The sequence below is a fragment of the Corella eumyota genome, chromosome 5 (genome assembly GCF_963082875.1).
Source record: "Corella eumyota chromosome 5, kaCorEumy4.1, whole genome shotgun sequence".
NCBI lineage: Eukaryota > Metazoa > Chordata > Ascidiacea > Phlebobranchia > Corellidae > Corella > Corella eumyota.
In genome coordinates, this window is record NC_137494.1 from 14111067 (window position 1) to 14134484 (window position 23418).

The 23418-nt window shown below is 27.7% G+C and overlaps 3 protein-coding genes across 3 annotated transcripts; 1 reads left to right on the top strand and 2 right to left on the bottom strand.

Annotated features, from left to right (window-relative positions):
- Positions 1-1750: 1750 nt before the first annotated feature.
- LOC145753704 (neural cell adhesion molecule 1-like) lies at positions 1751-16239 on the bottom strand. The gene is made up of 22 exons (XM_082570130.1): positions 16103-16239; positions 13358-13515; positions 12485-12629; positions 11983-12129; positions 11379-11522; positions 11112-11214; positions 10595-10659; positions 10424-10516; positions 8583-8719; positions 8093-8246; positions 7555-7671; positions 6981-7102; positions 6452-6580; positions 6162-6291; positions 5663-5812; positions 5025-5161; positions 4752-4845; positions 4580-4672; positions 3569-3685; positions 3370-3490; positions 2373-2531; positions 1751-2292 (listed from the first exon to the last, which is right to left on the bottom strand). The coding sequence occupies exons 1-22, from the start codon at positions 16161-16163 to the stop codon at positions 2199-2201; spliced, it is 2670 nt and encodes an 889-aa protein (XP_082426256.1). The 5' UTR covers positions 16164-16239; the 3' UTR covers positions 1751-2198.
- Positions 16240-17589: 1350 nt separating this feature from the next.
- On the bottom strand, positions 17590-19871 carry LOC145753707 (phospholipase A2-like). Its single transcript, XM_082570133.1, has 4 exons — positions 19711-19871; positions 19226-19368; positions 18449-18576; positions 17590-18258 (listed from the first exon to the last, which is right to left on the bottom strand). Exons 1-4 carry the CDS (start codon positions 19819-19821, stop codon positions 18092-18094), a joined length of 549 nt encoding a protein of 182 aa, XP_082426259.1. The 5' UTR covers positions 19822-19871; the 3' UTR covers positions 17590-18091.
- Positions 19872-21391: 1520 nt separating this feature from the next.
- Positions 21392-23269, top strand: LOC145753705 (uncharacterized). The gene is made up of 5 exons (XM_082570131.1): positions 21392-21522; positions 21679-21998; positions 22407-22608; positions 22787-22938; positions 23123-23269. Exons 1-5 carry the CDS (start codon positions 21520-21522, stop codon positions 23253-23255), a joined length of 810 nt encoding a protein of 269 aa, XP_082426257.1. The 5' UTR covers positions 21392-21519; the 3' UTR covers positions 23256-23269.
- The last annotated feature ends 149 nt before the right edge of the window (positions 23270-23418 follow it).

A 23418-nucleotide genomic window follows, 5' to 3' on the forward strand; every position in this document is an offset into this window, starting at 1 on the left:
GTCGAATTTCGGTGACTTACTTTTTTTCCCCAAAACAGGGATTTTTGGAATTTTCTACAAGGCTAAATTTGGCCGAAAATGAAAAAGCTAAATTTGGCCGAAAATGAAAAAAAAATAGTTTGGCATTTTTTTACAAAAAAGACACTTACAGTCTACTATAAGCTATCCTAACGTTTTAAATCTGTTTTTAACAATTTAAAAATCACGTTTTAATCAAAAAATAAAATTCGAAAAATGCGACTCTCGTGCACCATCTTGCAGAAAAAAAATTGATTTATAAAATTCAAAAAAAAAATTATAAAATTTAAAAATAAAAGAATTTTGGGCATTTTGGGGCAAAAAAACTCTTTAATTTAATATAAGTGAGTTTAATGTCGTTACAATCAAGTTTTTGTTGAATTACGGTGACTTACTTTTTTTTCCCAAAACAGCGATTTTCGGCATTTTCTACAAGGGTATATATAGCCTTGGTGTTTTTGCTAAATTTGGCCGAAAATAAAAAAAAAATATTTTGGCATTTTTTAACAAAAAGGGCACTAACAGTCTACTATAAGCCATCCTAACGTTTTAAATCTGTTTAAACAATTTAAAAATCACGTTTTTATCAAAAAATAAAATTCGAAAAAAGCGACTCTCGTGCACCATCTTGCAGTAAAAAAATTGATTTATAAAATTCAAAAAAAAAATTATAAAATTTAAAAATAAAAGAATTTTGGGCATTTTGGGGCAAAAAAAAATCTTTAATTTAATATAAGTGAGTTTAATGTCGTTACAATCAAGTTTTTGTTGAATTACGGTGACTTACTTTTTTTTCCCAAAATAGCGATTTTCGGCATTTTCTACAAGGTGGTGTTTTTGGTAAATTTGGCCGAAAATGAAAAAAAAATATTTTGGCATTTTTTTACAAAAAAGACACTTACAGTCTACTATAAGCCATTCTAACGCTTTAAACCCGTTTTTAACAATTTAAAAATCACGTTTTTATCAAAAAATAAATAAAATTTGGAAAAAAGGCGTCTCTCGTGCACCATCTTGCAGTAAAAAAATAATTATAAAAAAAAAATTTTGGACATTTTCGGGCAAAACTTTGTTTTCAATCTAATTTAAGTCAGTTTAACGTCTTTAAAATCAAGTTTTTTTCGAAAAAAAATTACTTTAGGAGCGAGAGGAATTAAACTTAAGACTTCGCGTTGACACAAAAAAAATTATAAAGAATTTTCCAACACTGAATTTATTTTTACGACAGCATCATCATTTTATCGAGAGTGCAGCAGAAATCTTGACGTCATAATGAAAAAAGGGTCACGTGACATCGATGAAAATAAAAAGCAAATCTATCATGCACAAAATAATATTAAACCCCCTGATTACAAGGGAGTCAAAAAACACTTTTAATAGGAACATAAACATAATAAAATATGCTTTAAATTATTGGGTATTTACAAATAAATGCCTGCACAACTTTTAATTAAAATTGAAGTTAGTAAAAAATAATACAACTGTCATCAAAAATAAAAAAAAGAACCAGTTTTGAAAGAAATAACGCTGATTACAGAATATATTAAACACTCTAATCTAAAGAATGAAGACTTATTTTTAGCACTTTTCGAAAGAACAAAAAAAATATGAAATTAGACTTTCAAATAAAATACAAAAACTGAAGGTTTTTGTGCACAAAAAACATAACAATATTACACAAAAAAAATATTCTCTTAACTAAAAATTAAAACTTAATGATGTGTTGTGTAATTCCTTTAACAGAGCATTGTAATGTATTTGAAATTATTTAAAATAGTAAAATATTAAATAAAATAAAAAACTTGTCAAAATTTCTGTAAAAAATGTACCTTATTAAAGAAATGTTATTCGAATGCCGGTGTATAAAATATAAAAATTCAAAAAAAAATTACAAAATTAAAATATCTTTCAGATTTTCTCGCAAAATAAAATGAATCTCAAAACTTACTTAAAATTCACGATTTTCGTTATGATAATAATAATATACAGTAGTAAATAGCATGCAAAAATTTTTACAGATTTGTTGAGCGTAAAACTGAATCAACAAATATTTGTTGATCAACACAAATTTGTTGTGCAACAGACTCCAATATGTTGTGTAAAGGAATGCTTAGCACGTTTAAGACGAACAAAGAAAATGGTATTGTTATTGTTTGTTGATGACATAATTTGTGATGTCATCAAGCGACGTTATCGCTGTTACCTTGGTTACCGTTGGTGTTGGCGTTAGCAACCGAAACTGTGACGTCATCAGTTGCTAGGGGCTTTTTCTTCCTAAATTTTTATCATAATTTCTTTTTTAAATTTATTCAAAAAAAAATAAAAAAATTTAATTTTAAGAAATTGTAACTCACTCCTCCACAGCAGCATCTAGCGGCGAGTTTGCTGGCGTGGGTTGCTCGTTTTTCATCAGCGAGGAGTTGACGGTGGTTGGTGTTTCCCCGTTTTCGTTATTAGCTGGTTGGTTGTTAAGTGGAGTGGTCTCTTCATTAACTATCCCCTCTTTGTCAGCACTAAAAATATAAGGGGAAAAATTCAAATAAAATTCCTGTTTTTTTATTTTTGTTTTGTTAGTAATCTGTAATTAAGGCAACTTTTCAGATATTGGGATTGGTAAATATGTTAGAACAGTATGTAAAACCATTTGTAGGAAAAATAATAACTATGATATTTTTTAAACCATAAAATTGGTCACTTTATTTTTATATTACAATATCAAACTGTTTATTTTTCAATTGTCAGTGTCATAAATGTGTGTACAACTTTTTATTATAGGGCTTTATACTTAATTATCTTAATACAAAATTCACACCAACATCACATGACCAACAGTTACAACAACCATAAAAATTAAACAGAACAACAACAAATTTAAACTGATCTTTCAAAATATTCTACAACATTTAACAACAACCACATATAGAAACATACTGAGCTCCATTAGCCACAGGTTGAACATCATCAGCTAGTGGTTGTTTATCACTTGTAACCTGGTTTACTTCATCTACTTTATTATCTTTTCTGTTTCACCAATATTTAATCGCAAGTTAATATAACCAACAAATTATTTATGTTCTTATTTTTAAATATGCTTGTTACATATTTTTTAAATTTGTTTTTGTATAAATCTTTATTCTCGATGTGGAAAGGTCGACTTCATGACCTTAACATAGAGTAACAACCATTACCCTAGTAGTGTCTCACTCAAGGGCATTACAGCATGAGAAAGCATTGGGGATCAAACCCAAGACCTAATGTTATAACTATGACTGTATCAAATTGATAAAAAGTACTTAAAATGTTTAATTAAAAAAATTCTTTTACTTGGATTTGAACCCAAGAAATTATTACCTGAACTCGGCAGATCCTTCTTCAGCGTCCTTGTTGTTTAGTTTCTTCTTGGAAGAACCACACAAGGCTGAAGATAAACAGAAACACAAACCACATTCCTTCGCCAAACAAAATGCTATGTCTAAAAAAATAATAATTTAAATTTATTTTTCGTAAATGAATAAATGGTAAATTTACAGATTTTGAACTTTGAACCTACCAACAGCAAGAAGTATAATAAAGAAAGCAGCGACGATAAGTCCGATAATTAATCCACTGGAAGCACTAGAGGGGTCTACATCTATAGCAGTAGATTGTGTGGTTACTTCAATGGGTTCTAAACCAAAAAAAAAAAATATTTGATTTCATTTTTGATTTTTATCCTCGATGTAGAAAAGTTGACTTTATGACCTAAACATAGAGTCACATCAGTTGCTTCAGCCTAATCTTAAGTTGTCTTTGGCAGTTTTGGATATTATAAATTATAATTCCTGATAATTAAGTGCTGGCTCAGCAGGAGCTCATACCGTTTTTAGCTTCTTACTTAAGGGCGCTACAGCATTAGAGCAGTAGGAATAAAAAACCTTTTGTAGTAAAGCCAGGTGTTTGACCACTACACCACAGTACTTGTCATTTGACCCAAATATTGTTGCTTTAAAATAAACTGCATTACATATAAACAAACAAAATATAAAAATAATAGCTGTCTAAACTGATGTATACCTGAAATGTTGGCTAACAACCTTCCACCTAATATACTTGATTTTGTAGAAACTAAACTTTCCTCTGCTTCTTTCTGTTCTGAAAATATCTACTTTAAATTAAGACTTTTCTGTTCTATATAACATAGCACTGTTTTAAAACATCTTAAACTACATACTTTTCTGTAAAATATTCTATATTGTACATACTAAACTTAACTGCTATATAACTATATGTACATACTTTTATTTATTAGAATTAGAAAATTGATAAACTCTTAAATTTATACCTGAATCTAAAAACTTTGAATCTGTATATTCTGTATAATGTGATATAGTTACAGCATTATCTGACAATCAAAAATATAAAATATAAAATTAAAAAACCAAACTAATTTCTGTTTTAAAATATCAGCATAAAAAAATTGTAATTAAATTTAAAAAATACTAAAATTTAAATTTTTTTCAAATACTAAGTAAAATAAACAATTTTTAATATATTTCATGTTAATAACTAATAATTAACTTACTTTGTCCAGTTACAAACTTCTGTCTTGATGTAGTGAACCCAACTTCATTTGTTATCTTTGCTTTTACTTCATATTCAGTAGAAGGCATTAGGTCTGTATACAAAAAATTAAAATATTAAATAATTTCAAAAATTTTCAAGAAATTGGTTTAAATTTTATAAGTAGTTTTTACTTTGTAGGAGAAGTTGTCTGTTAGTAAAAGCATCATCAGATGGAGTAATTGATACAACTACTGGTTTATACATTGTACTGTTATCTGGGTCAATCTAATAATAAAGAAATAAATGTTAAACTTAAAAATTGTGATTCAAAAAATTCCAGCAGTGGGAATCAAACCAACAACCTTAGGTATAAAAAAATTTTATTTACGCATATTTGAAATTTAAAATTGATTTTTGAAAATAAAACAAAAAAATAAAAATATTTTATAAAAAGTATTTTTTACTTGAACTGGAGAATAGGTTAACTGGATACTTTCAATATTTCCACCCCCATTATTAACAGGTTGCCATCCCAACAAATATTGGGAAAAAACTGGAGATAATTTTCCTTCTTTGTTTAACCTTAATTTGCCTGGTTTCACTGGAAAAAAAAATATTTCAAAATGTTTAAAAAAAAATAAAAATTTTATGATATCTATATATAGTATTTTTTAATACATTATTAGTATAGGCTATGCAATTTAAATGATCTAAAAGACTTAATTTTATTGAAAAATGTTTAAAAACAGTATTTCAAACTAGTTTAGTAAAACAAAGCACAAACTCAACCTTTGAAATTTAAAAAAAAGAAAAAAAAAATTTCACTCAATTAATAAAAGTGGTCAAAAAATGTGTAAAAACAATAACATTTGTGCCAAAAATCAGTGTGTTTTATTGATACTTACTTACTATACGATTCGGAAATTATATAAAAATTTAATAAGTTGGTTTTAGCAATTTAAGTAAATATATAAAAATTTAAATAATATAATATATTTTAATAAATACATAAAGTCATATAGTTGTATATTAATCAATTTACAAGAAAAAATGTAAAACAACCTATTTATAAAGTTTTAAAATGTTTCAAAAAATAACTTACTTATTAGAACAGTTTTAAATGGGACAACTTCACTAATATTTCCAATTCCCATGCAGTTGATAGCAGCAACAGTAACAGTGTATTCAGTATTATGTTCTAAGTTGTCCACTTTATATTGAAGTATATCACCAACGGTGTTACCAATTACCCCTAAAAAAATTAACAAATTAATTTTTTTTTAAATTAAATTTACACTGGCAGCGTGGTGTAGTGGTTAAAACACTAGACTTTACTACATGAGGTCCTGGGTTCGATCCCCACTGCTCTCATTCTGTAGCGTCTTTAAGTAAGGCGCTATAAACGGTATAAACTCCTGCTGAGCCAACACTTAATCAGCAGATTAATTATCAGCAATTTTAATCTATAATATTTCGTTCTGCTAAAGTCAACTCAAGACTGGGTCGGGGTAACTGATGTTACTCTTAGTTTAGGTCCTGAAGTCGACCTTCCCACATCGAGGATAAATAAATGTTTTTCTAAATTGGAAAAATGAACCTACCAGCATTTAAAGAATAAGTTTTCACTTCATTATTTCCGTTAATTGTGATGTTATAAGAAGATATTGTTGTCATAATAATATTAGGAGGAGAAAAATTAATGTTTACACTTTGTGTGGTAACATCCATTGCCTGTTTAAAAAAAATATAGGTATTTGTAAAATTTTTTTCTTAAAAAATTATCAAAAAAATGTTTCGAATATAGAAATAAAATTAAAAAAAATTTAAAGTTAGTTTCAATATAAACCTTTAAAAAAAATTTTAAATTTTTTTTTTATTTTATAAATCTTACTTTGACACTAGTTGGTGCAAGAGATTTAGTTGCCATTTTAAGTTGGGTTGAAATAGTTTTGTCCTTTCCGTAACCGTTCGATGCTTTACAATAATATTCACCATAATCTGAATCTTTTACCGATAAAATCTACAAGAAATAATAAAGTTTTTAATTAAAAAATTACAAAATCCAATTCGCTAATAAAAATAAAGCATAAAACTTTACAAAAAACTACTTGCAATTGGAATTAAACTTAGAACCTAATGTTTAGACTAATTTAAATATTTTATAGAGTGTTGTTAGCAGGAATCAAACCTAAACCCTTAACTTTTAGTCTTACTTGGAAAAAATTTCAAAAAGTAATAAGCAGGAATCAAACCTAGAATCTTAGATTTTAACCTATTTAAAAAATTTTCAAAAATGTTATTAGCCGGAATCAAACCCAAAACCTTGCAGTTATATCTTAATAGAGATAAAAACGACAACAGCAGGAATCAAACTTAGTACCTCTGGCATTAAAGAGCTGGGAAATTACACCAAAACTTACGTTTAAAAGAAGCTTTCCATTTTCCATATCAATTTTTATATTTTCAGATTCGTTTAAAGCTTTAAACTCTGGTGAAGCATTCACACCAAAACTCATTAAAACTTCGGTAAAATTTCCCATTTCTATAACAATTTAAACAAAATGTATTAACCATTGTTTAAATATTGATATAAAAAAGGGCACTGCCCTAAAAATTTATATTAAATGAACTGTCCAATTTATAGGTCTGCAAAAAAAATAAAAGGTCTGCAAAAAAAATAAAAATTTGTGGTGTGCCGGTAAATTATCAAAGGCAAATATTAGTTAAGAGTTGTGACTATATTATGACAATTAAAAAAGCAGTTTTGTATAATTTTAAAAGCCTGTAAAAGAGTGAACGTCAAAAGGGTGTTATAAGTTAGACATATATTAATATATTTATATCGTTTACTAAGCCATATTATATATATATATATTGCTACGCAAAAATTAGGGTTTACATTTCAAATTTTTTTTAAGTGACATTTTGTAGGTTCTTAAAAGTAATTGTTCTAAATTGAATTTTAACATGATATAAATATATAATATAGCTTACCTTCCATTCTACCCCACTTTAATGTAGGTGGTGGGTTTGCATCGATATTACAAACTAGTTGAGCAGGTTGGTCTAAACATGCTTCTACTGGGGGAAGAGTCGTATTTCGTGGACCATCTAAAATATTAAAATATATCTTCAATATTTATATGTATTTATTAATTTAAGTACGCCTACTTTACAATCCAAATTTTTAGTGACCCAGTCTCAAGTTTGCTCTAATAATATGGGACTCGGCAAAAGTGAGTACCCTTAACAAGTTAAAGTATTAGGTTTTATTATTTTTATTAAAAAAGTTAGCCGTTGTGATGTGCCATTCGTAAACACCTAGCAAAGTGGCAAATAGTGTATATACTTAAATCTGAAATCTTTTGGCTTAAAATTAAGGCCATATATGATAGACTACCATATTAGACTACTTCTACTACCTTACTTAAGGATAATGCACTACAAAAAATTAGTAATTAATCCAAGTTTCTTAAAAAATTACACTTTTTAAATAGACACCTTTGCAGTACTGAGAATAATTTTAACTTACACATAACATTAAGAGGTACGATGGCCGTATCGCTACCAGCAGAGTTTATAGCTTTACATAAATAATCTCCTCCATCGGTTGATGATACCAACTCAAAACTTAACTTTGCTTCTCCTGCAGTATATTCAGCTATTATGGATCCAGTATCATTCAACTAAAATAAAATAAATATGGTTAAAATATTAAAGATAAAGTAAAGTTGAAAGAAACATAGTTTTCACAGCCTAAACATAGAGAAACATTAATTGCTCTGACCCAGTCTCAAGTTGACTTTCGCAGTTTGAAAAATTATTGCCCGATAATTAAACTGCTGAGTGCTGGTACAGCAGGAGTTCATATTGTTTATAGTGCCTTACTGAAGAGCACAATATCACAAGAGCAGTAAGGATTAAACCCAGAACCTCATGTAGTAGTTAAAGTGTTCTAACCACTACACCACACTGCCATACTTTAGATAATAAATCGGAATTATAAAAAATTAAAGTCCTACCTGGGGTGGTTCAATTTTTTCTCCGTTACGATAAAAATAAACATCAGGGGTTGGAATTCCAGATGCTGAACAGGAGATAAAATCGTTTTCATTTTCCTCAACCGACGCATTTTTGGTGTAAATAATTTTGGGAGGCACTAAGAAATAAAAAAAAATTTAAAAAATAAAATAAATTTAAAAATAATTTAAAAGAAAGAAAAATAAATATACAAACCAGCAAAAAAATTGTTTTAGTTTTTTAATTAAGTTTATTTATTAAGTACAACCCCTCTGCTTTTTCATATGTAAAATACCATAAATTACACATAAAATAAAGCTTTTAAAAGAAGATACAGAAATACTGCAGACAACAAACTCAGTTAAACTTTGAATTTCTTAATATACATTTAGCCCTAACTTCAATCATTATAATGTCCCATGTGAATTTAATGCAATCATTGGACATTAATTCTTGATGACATCTCAAATTAAATACAAAAGTTGCATTTTTTGCATAGTATTGTTAATGATATATTGTTTTGTATGTATTTAAAATATTCTATAAAACCATGTGTGAAAATGTAGTAACTATGTCATGTTTTAAACAATAATTTTTTTTCTTTTTTTATTTTATTTTTTTAAATATTTTATTTATTTCAAGTTAATAAAATAATTAATTTCTAAATGTAAAAAGTTTTTTTTTTTAATTCATATTTTTAAATTTTTTTCCCTAGAATTAGTATAGAGTTGTAAATCTAATAATACTTAAAACAAAACATAATAGGCACAATTCCTATAGGACTTTAGAACATAAAACATCATATTTTACAATACGAGGGTCAGATCTTTCAAGTAATATGGCCATTAGTTGGCATATGGTCAGTAGATAAAGATTAATCTATGGGGAATTATGTTGCCAACTATATTAAGCTAAGTCAATCATAATCACATGTTGCTACATTCTTTAAACATGAATTCATTTTTTGAAATTATTTTTAAGTTTTTGTTTTTCTTATTAATAAATATGTGTTTATTTATAAATAAATTTTTAATTTATTTTATTAGTCATTTATATCATATTAATATCTAAAAAATTAATTTTTAACTATATATATAAAAATATGTGTTTAAAATAACTTATACAAAAATTCGAATGATTACAATTATAGTAAAAACAATTCCTAATTAATTCAGCGCAACAGCAGAGATATAGACTCAGTAAAATACGCCCACTTTTAAACAATGAATTATTCATGCAATGATGTCATGTACTTTCCCAAGACAAATCGTTTTTTTCTCTGTATGTAAATACTGAGTATGCAAGATGACAATATAGTATTTTGATAACCCAATCTAATCTTAAGATGTACAAGTTTAAGATATTAATGATCTCATGATATTACCCAAACCCAGTCTTAGGGTTATACAAGTTTAAGATATTATTGACCTCATGATATTACACCAACCCAGTTTTAAGTTGCACAAGTTTAAGATATTATTGACCTCATAATTTAACCCTAACCCAGTTTTAAGTTGTACAAGTTTAAGATATTATTGACCTCATGATATTACACCAACCCAGTTTTAAGTTGTACAAGTTTAAGATATTATTGACCTCATGATATTACCCCAACCCAGTTTTAAGTTGTACAAGTTTAAGATATTATTAACCTCATAATATTACCCCAACCAAGTCTTAAGTTGTACAATTTTAAGATATTATTGACCTCATGATATAACCCCAATCCAGTCTCAAGTTGTACAAGTTTAAGATAATGTTAACTGGTTATTTTTAACCTTATATTCGAAAAATATATATATTTATCCATTTTATGTATGAAAGTTTCTTAAATAATGCTTACCCAATATTTTAACTTCTGATTTATCTGATGTGTTTCCCAGTAAGTTTGAAGCAAAACAAGTATATTCACCAGCCTGGTTTGCTTTTACTCCAACTTGAAAAAAAAAAATTTTTAGAAATAAAAAAAAAATTTATCAATTCACTAAAATATAAAATATGAACTTTTTTTTACCCAAAAATAGTTTTTTTCCTTCGTTCATAAGGCCTTCAGATATAATAACATTGTCCTTATACCAACTAAAATAAAAACAAAATGTTAATTTAAATAAGGCAATTAATTTACTATTAATTTAAAATTAGTTTTATTATGTCCTATATTTAAAATTAAAAAAAATTTTGTTAATATATATTTTTGGTAATTTACGCTCTAAACATTTTTTCATAACAGTAAATATTTATTATAAAGTGCGGGCTAAAACAAAATCAATTTCTATCAAAAATCAATTCTTATTTAATTTAGCAAGCCCGTTTCCAAAGTAGAGTTTATTTAAAATATAAAATTCCAAATATATTGATTTTAAAACACTTTTATCAATATAATATTTAAAAAAAAATTTGTGACTTTTTTATTTACAAAAAATAATTAAATATATCAAATTTTATTTAATTTTAAATATCTTAAAGAATAAAATGTTATTTGAAGACGGCACTGATGCCAAAAAAGTTAAGAATTAGAAAATAATTTTTACCTGTAAGTAGGTTCTGGTTCTCCAGTAGCGTTGCAAGTTAAAGTAACATTTCCATTTTCAATTGCTTCAACTAATGTTGGTACTTGTATACCAGCAGGACTAACTAAAAAGTAAATTTAATTACGTAAAAAAAAAATAAAATACCTAGCAAAATAGGGGTAAAAAAGCTTATTTTTTAAAATAACGTAAATTTAAATGATTTTAGATACTTTTCTTAAACGAGTATCTATTTTTTTTAAATTTTTTTACGTAATTTTTTGTACGTACATTGAACGTCCACCATTATTTCTCGATCGATATTTTGTCCCTTCGATAGCTCTCTAGCGCTACAAGTGTATTTCCCTTCATCAGCTTTTGTGATATTCTCAATCACCAAACTCGTTAGAGGAGCTTTTTGTACATAAACCCGGTCTAAAATAAATAATTACTTAAATTCAATTTTTTAAATTTCATTTTTGTTTGTTTAAAAAATATAATTTTTTTTTGTTTATATATCTTTATCCTCGATCTGGGGAAGTCGAATGCACGACTCTAACCCAGTCTCGAGTTGCCTGTGGCAGTTTAAGATATTATAGAATATAATTGCCTAGTAATTATGCTGCTGGTTAAGTATTGGCTTAACAGAAGTTTGCATCGTTTATAGCGCCTTACTCAAGGGCGTTACAGCATGAGATCAGTGGGGATTGAACCCACAATATGTGGTGTAGCAAGTGTTTCTACCACTACACCACGCTGCCGGTTTAATTATACATACATGCTTTTAATGAGAATTGAACCACGAACCTTAGATACTAGTATTTAAATAAAATAACATGCTAGCAGTGGGGATTAAACCACAAACCTTACGTTATATCCTTATCCCCAAACTTACTTAAAAATTCTTCCCCATCTAATTTGACTTCATCTTTTTTCCATATAATAGAAGCAGGAGGGTTGCCTTGTGCTTTACATACAACTACTGCAGTGTCCCCGAGGGTGAAGGTTTGGATCTTGGAGGTATTAACAAAACTTATTGGTTCTTTAAAAAAATAAAAATTAAATGATTTAGAAAATTACTATTAGTTTTTTTTAAGTGTAAAAATAAGAATATTATTCATTAAAAATTTAGGCACAATTATTATTATTCTTAACAAATTTTTTTCTTATTTTTAAAACAAATAACACTTTTTAAATTATTAAACAAGTACAAAAAATTTTTTTTCGCAATTTAATACACTTTTAAAATTTATATATAATCTATATTAAAAACTGTCTAAAAAATAAACAAAATTAGAAAATATATCTGGCTTATATCGATTAAATTGAAACAAACCCTATTTAAAATCAAGTTTAATTAACCTAAAAACCACCAAAAAATAAACAGAAATTTTTACCAAATACGGAAACTGTTCTGGTAACGTCAATGCTCTTATTCAGTTTTTTATCGAATCCAATACAAGTGTAAATTCCATTAATATCTGAAGATACGTTGATTAAAGTAAGATACAATCGTCCAGTTTCTTTTTCTAGTTTTACACCCTAAAAAAAACAAAGAAATTAAGTTCAAAAGTTGAAAAAAAATTAAATTTATTATATAAGTTTAATAACATAAACATATATATACATACAATAAAAAAATACATTTTTATTAGTTTTGGGCTGGTTTTTAATATTAATTTTTCACTTGGATTTATTTTTTAAATTTCAGCGCTACAATAAAGTGAATACACATTTAATAGATCATAGCACAAAGGCAATTACTTAAACTACAAAACTCATAATTCCCTGGAGTATATGGAATACTATAGAGTCTTGGAATTATACACCACCTGTTAACTTATTTATCTATAAAACCACAATAAATATATGGCAACAATAACTTAATATCAACACACTTAAGCTATACAATATACTTTATAAATATGACTAATATTACAATAAACATACAACTGTGAATGAAAAAATTAGGTTATTTTTTTATATTTATTTATCCTTGATGTGGAAAAGACGACTTCACAGCCTAAACATAGAGTAACTTTTGTTACCCCGACCCAATCTCGAGTTGACTTTGGCAGATTAAAATATTATAGATTATAATTGCTTGTTGATTAAACTACTGATTGGTAGCCCAGCAAAAATTATTCTGTTTATTGTACCTTACTCAAAGGCAGTAAATATAATTAGACTGTGAATTTAGCATTTATACATCAAGGGTAAATCAAAATGAAGGCGAAAAATTAATAAAGAATCATTAAACTAATATTTACGGTTGTGTCTTTTGTAATTTCTTTTCCTTCTAGATCCAACCATCGAACATTTTCAATAAAGTCAGGATAAGTACAAGTCATCATGAAGTTGTTACCGGCAACTATTCCGCTGGCTGTGATTGGTTGAATTTGCATCTCGGATAACACATCTTGGGAAGCTAAAAAAATTGAAAAAAAAATTGAAAAAAAAATTTTTAAATTGAAAAAAAATTTAAATTAAATTTAAAATAAAACAATTTTTTTTAGATATTTTATGTTAAAAAATAAATTATAAACCACAAATTAATTACATAAACTATTAAAAATGTCAAAAAATATTAAATTTATTATTTTTAGCTTTTTAGAAGTAATAAAATAAATAATTAAAAACTTAGAAAAACATTAAATTAGAAAGACAATAAGATATCTAAACCAACAGAAGGTTCAGACTTAATCCATCTAATAAATCAAAATATTATAATCCATTTAAATTAAACCTCGCAAATAACAAAATCCCCAGTAATCCTATAATTACGAGTCAAAATAAAAAAATTATTACACTAATTAAACAGAGACTAGGTGATTTATGTTGACTCGGTAAATTTAATCTTTTAGGATAATAATACATGGCGTTATAATCTGTTATCAAAATTCAGTCGTTTTATCGCAAAGAACAGACGCGTCTTTTGTGGCGCCAATCTAGTTTAATCAACGATTTTAAAACAAAAGACGTTGTCGAATTTTTGCGCGCGTAAAAACTAATATTGTAAAACCTTTACGCGTGAGTTTTTTGACATTTAGAAGGCTCGGGATTGTGGGTTCAATTCCCACTGCTGGCAAGTAGTAATGTTGTTTTTAGTAAAAAAAAATTGGAACAGTAGTTACTTATACAACATCCAAAACGAATCGGCAAACAAACGAAAAATCGTCGATCTAAAATTTCTTAACAACATTACGCATATAAAAAATCCTCTAAAAACACGTTAAATATATATACCACTATATAAACCTATTTGTTCCACATATTTAAGCTTATTTTGCGTATTTTATTTTCAAAATCACGTTATTTTTCAAGTACAATAACAAATCCAATGCATGGTCATATAGTAGCAATTATAAGACTGACTCTATAGCATAAAACGGGGCCATATGTTGTAATTTATTCGATTAAACTCTAGATCGATCAAAGACGTTCGAATCTATCCAACTGTGATGTAATTATGACGTCATAAACATAGTGACCAACGAGTGGAATTAGTGCGGACGCTATTTGTCAAAAACAGCGGCAGATTTTGACATTAAAAAAGGATTTTTTTTTGTTGAAAATTCAAAATAATAAAAATTTTATAAAATAAAAAAATGTGTTTTTGCACCATTTTTACTACGCTTTTTATTCTTAAAAATTCTTGCCTAATTACTTATTTAATAATTCAAAGATTTGGCAAAAAAAAGGCCTAATCATTTTTCAAACGCAATAATATTAACGAATATTCCCAATAGAATTAATAGTAAAAAACACAAGTCCTTCGAGACAAATACGTAAAAATATGACTTCTTTTTGCGCGGCAAAATTTATGAAAATGCGATTTATAATCGATAACTAAATTAACATTAGTAATGATCGGTTTTTAATATTGTTTATAATAATTAAGTTGAATTTCATGGCATATGGTTATTTAGTACAATTAGAAATTAGATATCGCTTATTTTATGAAAGTTTAAAAACGCATTTTTTACAGACATTTTTAAATTTTACGCAAAATATATACGTTAAATATTAATTAAAAAAAAATATATGTTTTTATTATAGACACTCATAAATAATTACAAAACTTTATCATATTAGGCCAATAAAATTATATCATAATAATACAGCCTGTAAACAATAAATTAAACCACTTCAGTAGCTCAATCCTTATCTTTGATATAAAACAGATGTCTACATGTGACCCACAAAAATTTAAACAAATTTGTTATTTAAAGGATTAAGGCTGTATTTAACTTTTAGGTAATATCATGAAGTCAATAAAGTTTTAAACTTGTATAACTTTAGACTGGGTTGGGGTAGTATCATGATGTCAATAATATCTTAAACTTGTACAACTTAACACTGGGTTGGGATAATATCATCATAAGGTCAATAAAACCTTAAACTTGTACAACTTAGACTGGGTTGGGGTAATATCACGAGGTCAATAATATCCTAAACTTGTACAACTTGAGACTGGGTTGAGATAATATCATGAGGTCAATAATATCTTAAACTTGTATTACTTAAGACTGGGTTGGGGTAATATCATAAGGTCAATAATATATTAAAATTCTATAACCTTAGAAAAAGATAAGATTAACCAACATATCTAAATTACCCAATGTTTAGACTGTAAATTTGACCTAATGCATTAATAATAAATTGTAATATATCAATAAAAAATTCACACCAAATATATAATACCAATAGCTCCATTAAATAGCTTTTATATCAGATAAGGAAGTATATTAAACAGCAATATCATGTGAACTATTTTGCAATTGATAATCCATTTTAAATATAAGTTATGTATTTATGTTATCAGTATTTTACATTTAAATTTGATAAGAAATTACTTTTTGTAAATTTCTCATATATTTGATCAAAAAAATGATTATTTAAGGCTATAATTAGTAATCAAATTATTAAAAAACACATATTTTTACTTTAAATTAAACTCCCAAAATGTAAATGCCTGTATTGCATATTTAAAATAAGCATGGTGTAAATTTTACCTGCTAATTTGAGAAACAGAATCGAAAACAGCAAAACGCTTTGTAGCCTTTGATTTTTCATTGTTGACAAAACTGTAAAATCTAGCAACTCAAAGATTTTAAAAATATGAAAACAATTCACTTTTTGTTTAACGTAATATCTCTAAAAGTAAAACATAAAGTAAGGTTTCTATAATTAAGATTTATAAGCAGTATTAACGTTTAAAAACGCATTTTTTCTTATGTAAGACTGAAAAATAGCAAAGCTTACTACTGGAAAAATGTACGCGTACATTATTTAGCGGGTATACGTTTTAGCCTTTCTAAGTTATAAAAACTTGCCTTTTAGCCATTTATTATTTGTATTTTAGCCTAAAATTTCTACTTTTCCGTAGTTTAAACTTTAAATCAGTAACTTCTTACGAAATATCAACAACTAGATGACTGGTTGCGAAAATTCCCTTGAAAGCAAAGGCCCGTATGACGTAATAATGATGTGCGAAAAAATACCACACCCAATTTAAAAAAAGGCGATTTTCAATTTTGAACTTGCACTTTATTAATTATTTAAAACTACCTCGTTATTCGTGTTATGATATTATCTTAACTCTAAAAATGGCTTTGAATTCTGCATACATTTTGTATACAACAAACGCTTTAAAATGGGTCACAAAAGCTGACATAATATCTAAATAAAAGACTGAACTAGCAACTCTGACTAAAACAAAAAAGAAAAGAATTCAAAACAAAAACGCTAGCACTCCCAAAATTTTGCATTTTTTTCTGCCCGAGTTTAATTCCGTACTGAAAAATCGATGCCCAGATCAGTTTAAATAATAAGAGAGTTAAAAAGAAAAAAAAGAGAGAATTAGAAACTGAATTATTTATGCTCATCGACAGGCAGTTGCCGAAGAAAAAACGATGACTTCATTTTAAAAACTATTTGATTTTGCATTAGCCTAAACTACTTTTTTTTACAAAGCATTTTTCACAACTATAAATTCTTACTATCTTTTTAGCAAAACTAGGCCTGTTAAAAGCATTTTTGCATGCGTTTATATATTAATAACTTCATTTTCTTTACCAAATAAGTTATTCTACCTATACATTTCTTTTTATATGGTAAAAAAGAAGTAGATCTTTGTAAAACAAAAGATTTTAATCGTTCTAAAACATGCGTGACGAATTATTGAGCAGATGCATAATTATGTAATTACCATTCTTAGACAATAAAACTTCGCTTATGACGTCACATCAAATTCTAACGACAGATTACGCCATAGACACCATATTTTAATCCAGCAATATAATAATTATCGAGTTAGTCTTACATTTAAACAAATAAATACCACAAAAATAATCAATTTCACGCATTTTGTTTTCCACATACTTTATGGCTCCTTTTTTTAGACCAGCGACTCAATACTGTCATTTCGCGGACAAGATTTATACAACATTAATTTTGAATTTTGCTCTTTTTACATGAAAACCATTATTTAAAACGACAGTTTCTGGTAAATTATTTTATTTACAACAATTAAAGTGCAAGTTATTAAAAAATACAATTCATGAATTTATCAAAAAAGGGTTTTTAAATTTGTCAAATGCTTCTTAAATTTAAACTTTTAAAAACGATACCCATTTTGGGTTTAGTGACCATGCCATAACATACTTAAAATCTTTATGTAAACATTAATACTTTTGGCATGTTTAAAATCATTAAATTAATTTTGTCATTTTTTCCTGTCGCATTGTTGTAATATTAATTGTATATCGTATTTACTATTTACTTTTAATAATGTGAGAAAAAACAAAAAAATGCGCGCTAATTCTAATAAAAAAATCAATCTAAAATGTAAAGTATTTACAAACAATATGCGTGCAGTAGTTTAAACATAGGCGAAAAAAGTATTAATTAAAAAAAATGTAGAAAAAAAAAATCATTTAGTCGAATAAAATCCAATGCAAAAATAAAAGTAGTAATGGCGTCATAATAGTTGGTTTATTAAGTCATTTCCCATTGCCAATAGATGGGCATTTCATTTTTTCTTTTGGGGCTTTTGGGGTACCAGCGTTAAAAATGCAATCAGCAATTTGTACATCACATTTACATTTTTCATAACGGTTCTTTACATCAACTTCTGCATCGTTTTGAAATTTTTGTTTCTCTTCAGGTGCTAAAATTAAAACAGACTTTACTTTTTTAAATATTTATTTATCCTAAATATAAAGATCTGGCTACAACAATAAATCACGGCCTAAAACCTTACTAAAAATTTCTAGAATGTAACTAGCAAAAATTGAACCTACAACCTCGTGTAGTCATTTTTTAAACAAATAAATATACAATTTAAAATCTAAACATACCGCATGATAGATTATTCATTCCAGTTTGATTGTTCCAATTATAGAAATAAGATTCAAAGTAAATTGTGAGCCAGGTTTTAGTATTTTTTATGTTGTCATCGTAACACATATCATGAATTTTGCAGCATCTGAATAAAAAAGGTTATTTTTACGCGCTTTTTAAAAGCTCTCACTACAAAACCTCAATTTTTTTATGTATATATCTTTATCCTCGATGTGAAAAAGTCGAATGCGCGACTTAAACATAGAGTAACAACTGTTACTCCGACCCAGCCTCGAGTTGCCTGTGGCAGTTAGGGATTTTATATATTAAAATTGCCCAATAATTATACTGCTAATTAAGTGTTGGCTCAGCAGGAGTTCATACCGTTTATAGCGCCTTACTCAAGGGCTCTATAGCATGAGAGCAGTGGAGATTAAACCTACGACTTCATGGCGGTGTAGCAAGTGTTTTTACGGCTACACCACGCTGCCGGTCAAATTGCTAATTATCAGTATTTTTTATTAAATAATTATCATTTATCCTTGACGTGGGAAAGTCGACTTCACGACCTAAACATAGAGTAACATTTGTTACCCTGACCAAGTTTTGAGTTGACTTTGACAGTTTGTAATATTAAAACTATAATTGCCCGATATTTAAGACTATTCATTAAGTGTTGGCTCAGCAAGAGTTCGTAAATTGAATTGAATATGCATTTTTTTAAATAAATGTATGTGGGTATTTGTATGACTATTCTTGTAATATGTTTTTAATGATACAGTTATATTAATTACTTGTCAACATTATCGACTGGTTCGCGTGATTTTTGCCCACCAGGACCGCAGTAACATCCATAACCAGAAAGCAAGGAAAAAACTTCGTTTCGATCTTTATAGTCCAGTTTAAGGGCGATTATCTCGCCCAAATTGCCCTCCTCCTAAAATTGGAATCAATAAATTAATTCTTAAGTGTCGTTTTTTAATATATTTTTTACTTAGTACGTAGCGACATAGGGTAGTTTAATTAATACTGATGTTATTGTACTGCAAAGTATAGTAAATGCAGGATAATAAACGGACATAATCACTTGATCAGCAATACAACAAACTGCCTACTAAGTCAACTTAAAACTGGGTCAGAAAACGAAAGTTGCTTTAAAATAAGGCTGTAAAATCGACCATCTTATATCGATGATAAAATAATATTTTAAAACAAATAACAATGTCTTAATATGTCCAATGTTATTCAAAATATGTTTGCATAACTTTTAAACACTTACATTAACAGCTTTGTTTTCTTCACGAACTTTTTGTAGTGGGAAAGCTTTACATGCTTCTGCGTTTTTATTTAAAAACACAAATAATAACGCAAATATAATAACTAGCCCCATTATTGGCTAGCTATTTAGTACTTAACTCTATTAATATACAAATATAAACAATTTATAGCGTTGGTTTAAATAGGCTATATTGTATTAGACAGCTGTATATAATGACTAATAAATTCTATACAACTTTAGGATAACGAAACTGTTATTCTATATAGCCTACTTTGTTTTTTACTGTTTTAATATGTTTTAAAAGTCTTGTAAATTGTTTATATGATATTTTAAATATAAACCTTATTAAACTTTTGTTTTAAACCAATATTTTGCGAAGCTAAGCAATATAACTACTAAATATGAGTATACTTAACAATACTTTATAATGTTATTAGAAACTGCTATACTATATTGAACAGTAACAACTAATTACTCTTAAAAATTATATTAACAGGCTATATACAAACCGAAAAAGCATGATTCATTAAAAAGTTACGCTTCTAGGCTAAGTGTTTTTCTAAACTAGTCAGCTTTAACACAAAGGTGTAGGTAAACGCCTGACTACGTTTAAACAACTACTCGCTCTGTTAAAGAAAAACAAGTATTGTTATATTGGAATACGTCACAATAGTGGGAGGAAAATAATACTCTTTTATTATCCTTATGAGAAATAAATAAGATTTAATAGACATCTTATATTTTTTAATAGAAATCGTACATTTTTATGATAAAGTTTTTTTTATATAATTAAAGAGCTTTTTTATATTTACCTATATATATTGTTTTGTATAGGAATTAGTAAAATAATTATATTAATAAAATAAATTTTATTTTTTTCAAAATTTTATTACAATAAACATTAAAATTCGAAATATTTTTTTTAATAAAACTTTTAAAGATTCGTTTTATACTGAAAAAGTGTGCTCCATAAACTATTAAGTATTTAATTAATAAATCCCAACATATGTTGTTTTGTAATAATTTAAATAAAATAATGTAAATTGATATAGGCTTAAAACAGTAATTCAAGATGACTTCCTCATATCTTGATTGAAACACTAATTAAAAAAACATTTGAAGAATATTAAAAATTATTTTAGGCCTTTTTATTTATTTAATGTAACGTTTTAACCATTCGCAACATTGAATTTTTTATGTGTTTTCTAAACATTTATTTAAATGTGTTTTAGCTTAAGTAAAGTAAGTGTTATTTTAACTTCATGGTGCCAGTGTAAAAAATTAAACCCAAAACTCCAGGTATATACAGAACCCCTTAATAACTATATCACATTATCAATATTTAAAACAGGTTTTTATACAAAAATGCCAGTATTAAGTATAGGAAAAAGCTTAAGGTCAAAATCATAAACTTTGTACAGAGATTAAACGTCGTCCGTCCCTTGACTACCCTTTTTATGTAATACAAGTATAAAGTAACCACCATAAGCTTTAATATAGGCTACGACCTCTGCCAGAATATTATGTTCAATACAATCCCGTTCCAGTATAAGTGATTTGTATGACTTGTATTGTATACTGAGTTAATCTGATGTCATAACAAACAATGAAAACAAAACAAGGACGATATTTGATATCTTTCGATTGATTCATATTTATTGGCACTTTATAATTGTGTAAGTTTTAATTGAATGTCTGCTGTCTGCGCATAATACTAGACAGTATATAGATTAAGATTTTTTAATTGGTCGTATTTGTTAAATAATGACTGGCAAAAAACTTGGATTTTAAAGAAAAACTACTAAAAATATGGTGAGTTTATTATCTGTGTAAGCTACTATCTGTAGAAGTTTCTCTACTTCGAAATTTAAACTTTGCCAGTGGGCTATGTATGCCAATTTATTTGAAGAGTTTAAATTGGTTAAAGATTTTTTATTTTAAAAAATCAATTTTTTTCCTTAAATTTAGGAAGTTCAAGACGCTGACCGCATTGAGTGTTCATCTTCAGCTCTAATTGACGCAGTCGGTAAAAAACTTCGGTTCTACTTGGACATAAAACGTCGTGAAGATGGCTTCGACACCTCACCTTCTTGCATACCTCGTCGGGGGTTCCCCAACCTGTTACCCCGACCCATGTTGATGACGCAGCTACAGGATGTGTCATTACGTCATCATTTTACGCATGCGCAGGTCAGGACAGCATTGGGTAGAATTCAGTCGCTTAAGAAACATGATAACTCGAAGAAAAATGAGCAAGGCGTGAACGAAATAAAGAAATCGGTAAAAAAGTAAGTTATTTTGCTCTAAAAGCTACGCAAAATACACAAGTAAATATATGTATTTTTTTGTATATAAATTTATCCTTGATGTGGGAGATCAAATGCGTGACCTTAACGTAAAGTAACATCAGTTACCCCGACTTAGTCTTAAGTTGCTTTTAACAGTTTGGGATATTATAGATTATAATTGCCCGATAATTACGCTGCTGATGAAGTGTTGGTTCAGCAAAAGTTGATACCGTTTATAACACCTTACTCAAGGGCGCCACATCGTGAGAGCAGTTGGGTTTGAAACCACGAACTCATGTGGTGTAGAAAGTGTTCTTACCACTACACCACGCTGCCGGTCTTAAATTTAATGTATATAGTTTTAACAGGGCCTTATGAATAATTTTGAATTTGTTAATTTTTCTGTAGCGTTCTTCGAAAAACAGACATGGCTCGCTTGAGTGCACAAGCAATGCGCATGCGCGTCCAAGGTCGAAAGTCACCAGAATATTCCATCGACATTGATGACGTCATAAACAGTTCAAGACGTCAGAACGTCCAACCTCTACGTAACGGATTGAAAACAATTGTCAGAGCTACACCGCCACTTACTAGTAGTCGAGAGCAACGTGTGAGTAAACACTTTTTTTGTTATTTCATTTATCCTCAATTTAACAAAGTAAACTCATAGTCTAGCTTAAGTAACTGTTAATAAGAAATAAAATACCTTTTGTATGTTTTAAAAGTAAGGATAGCCTTTAAAATATTTCTAAAAAACTAATAATATGGTTACTGTCATATTAATTTAGAGAATACTTCAAGCTGCCAGCTGTCTATTATACGAAACCCAAAATATAGGAAGTCCAACTAGAAAGCGTTACATTGAAATGGGAAACACTAAAATTCAGCAACTAGATTTTCCTGGCCCTTTGCAGAGCAATTTTACACCTGAAATCCATAGGTAACAAACACTTTTTGCCTTTTTTCAAAGTATCCTTTAATATTTAACCACCCTTATTTAAATATTGTTCTAATACAAAGGGTTTTACGTTAGATTCTTACTGTTAACTTTATCAAGTAAGGCAAAACTAAATACAGCAGCAAAACCGATATATACAGTTACAGTTTTTATGTTTGTTTTTTAGAAAATATGCCCCCCTAATTAGTACACGACATATTCCAAATTCAGCAATAATAAGAAGAGGAAAATCTCGAATTGTTTACGATATTCAAGGCAGAAGACACAAAATGGTCGTTGACCGGCCATTATCTTGCTAAAAATGGCAAATAAAACTTGAAAATTAACTTTTACAACTTGCTATATGCTGTCTTTATAACTATTTTTCTGCGATTAATTTAACTTTGTTGGCTAAATTTGCACTGTCTAGATTTTGTTAAAGCATTTTATTATCTTGTAGCAAATATACTGCGTTTTAAAAGG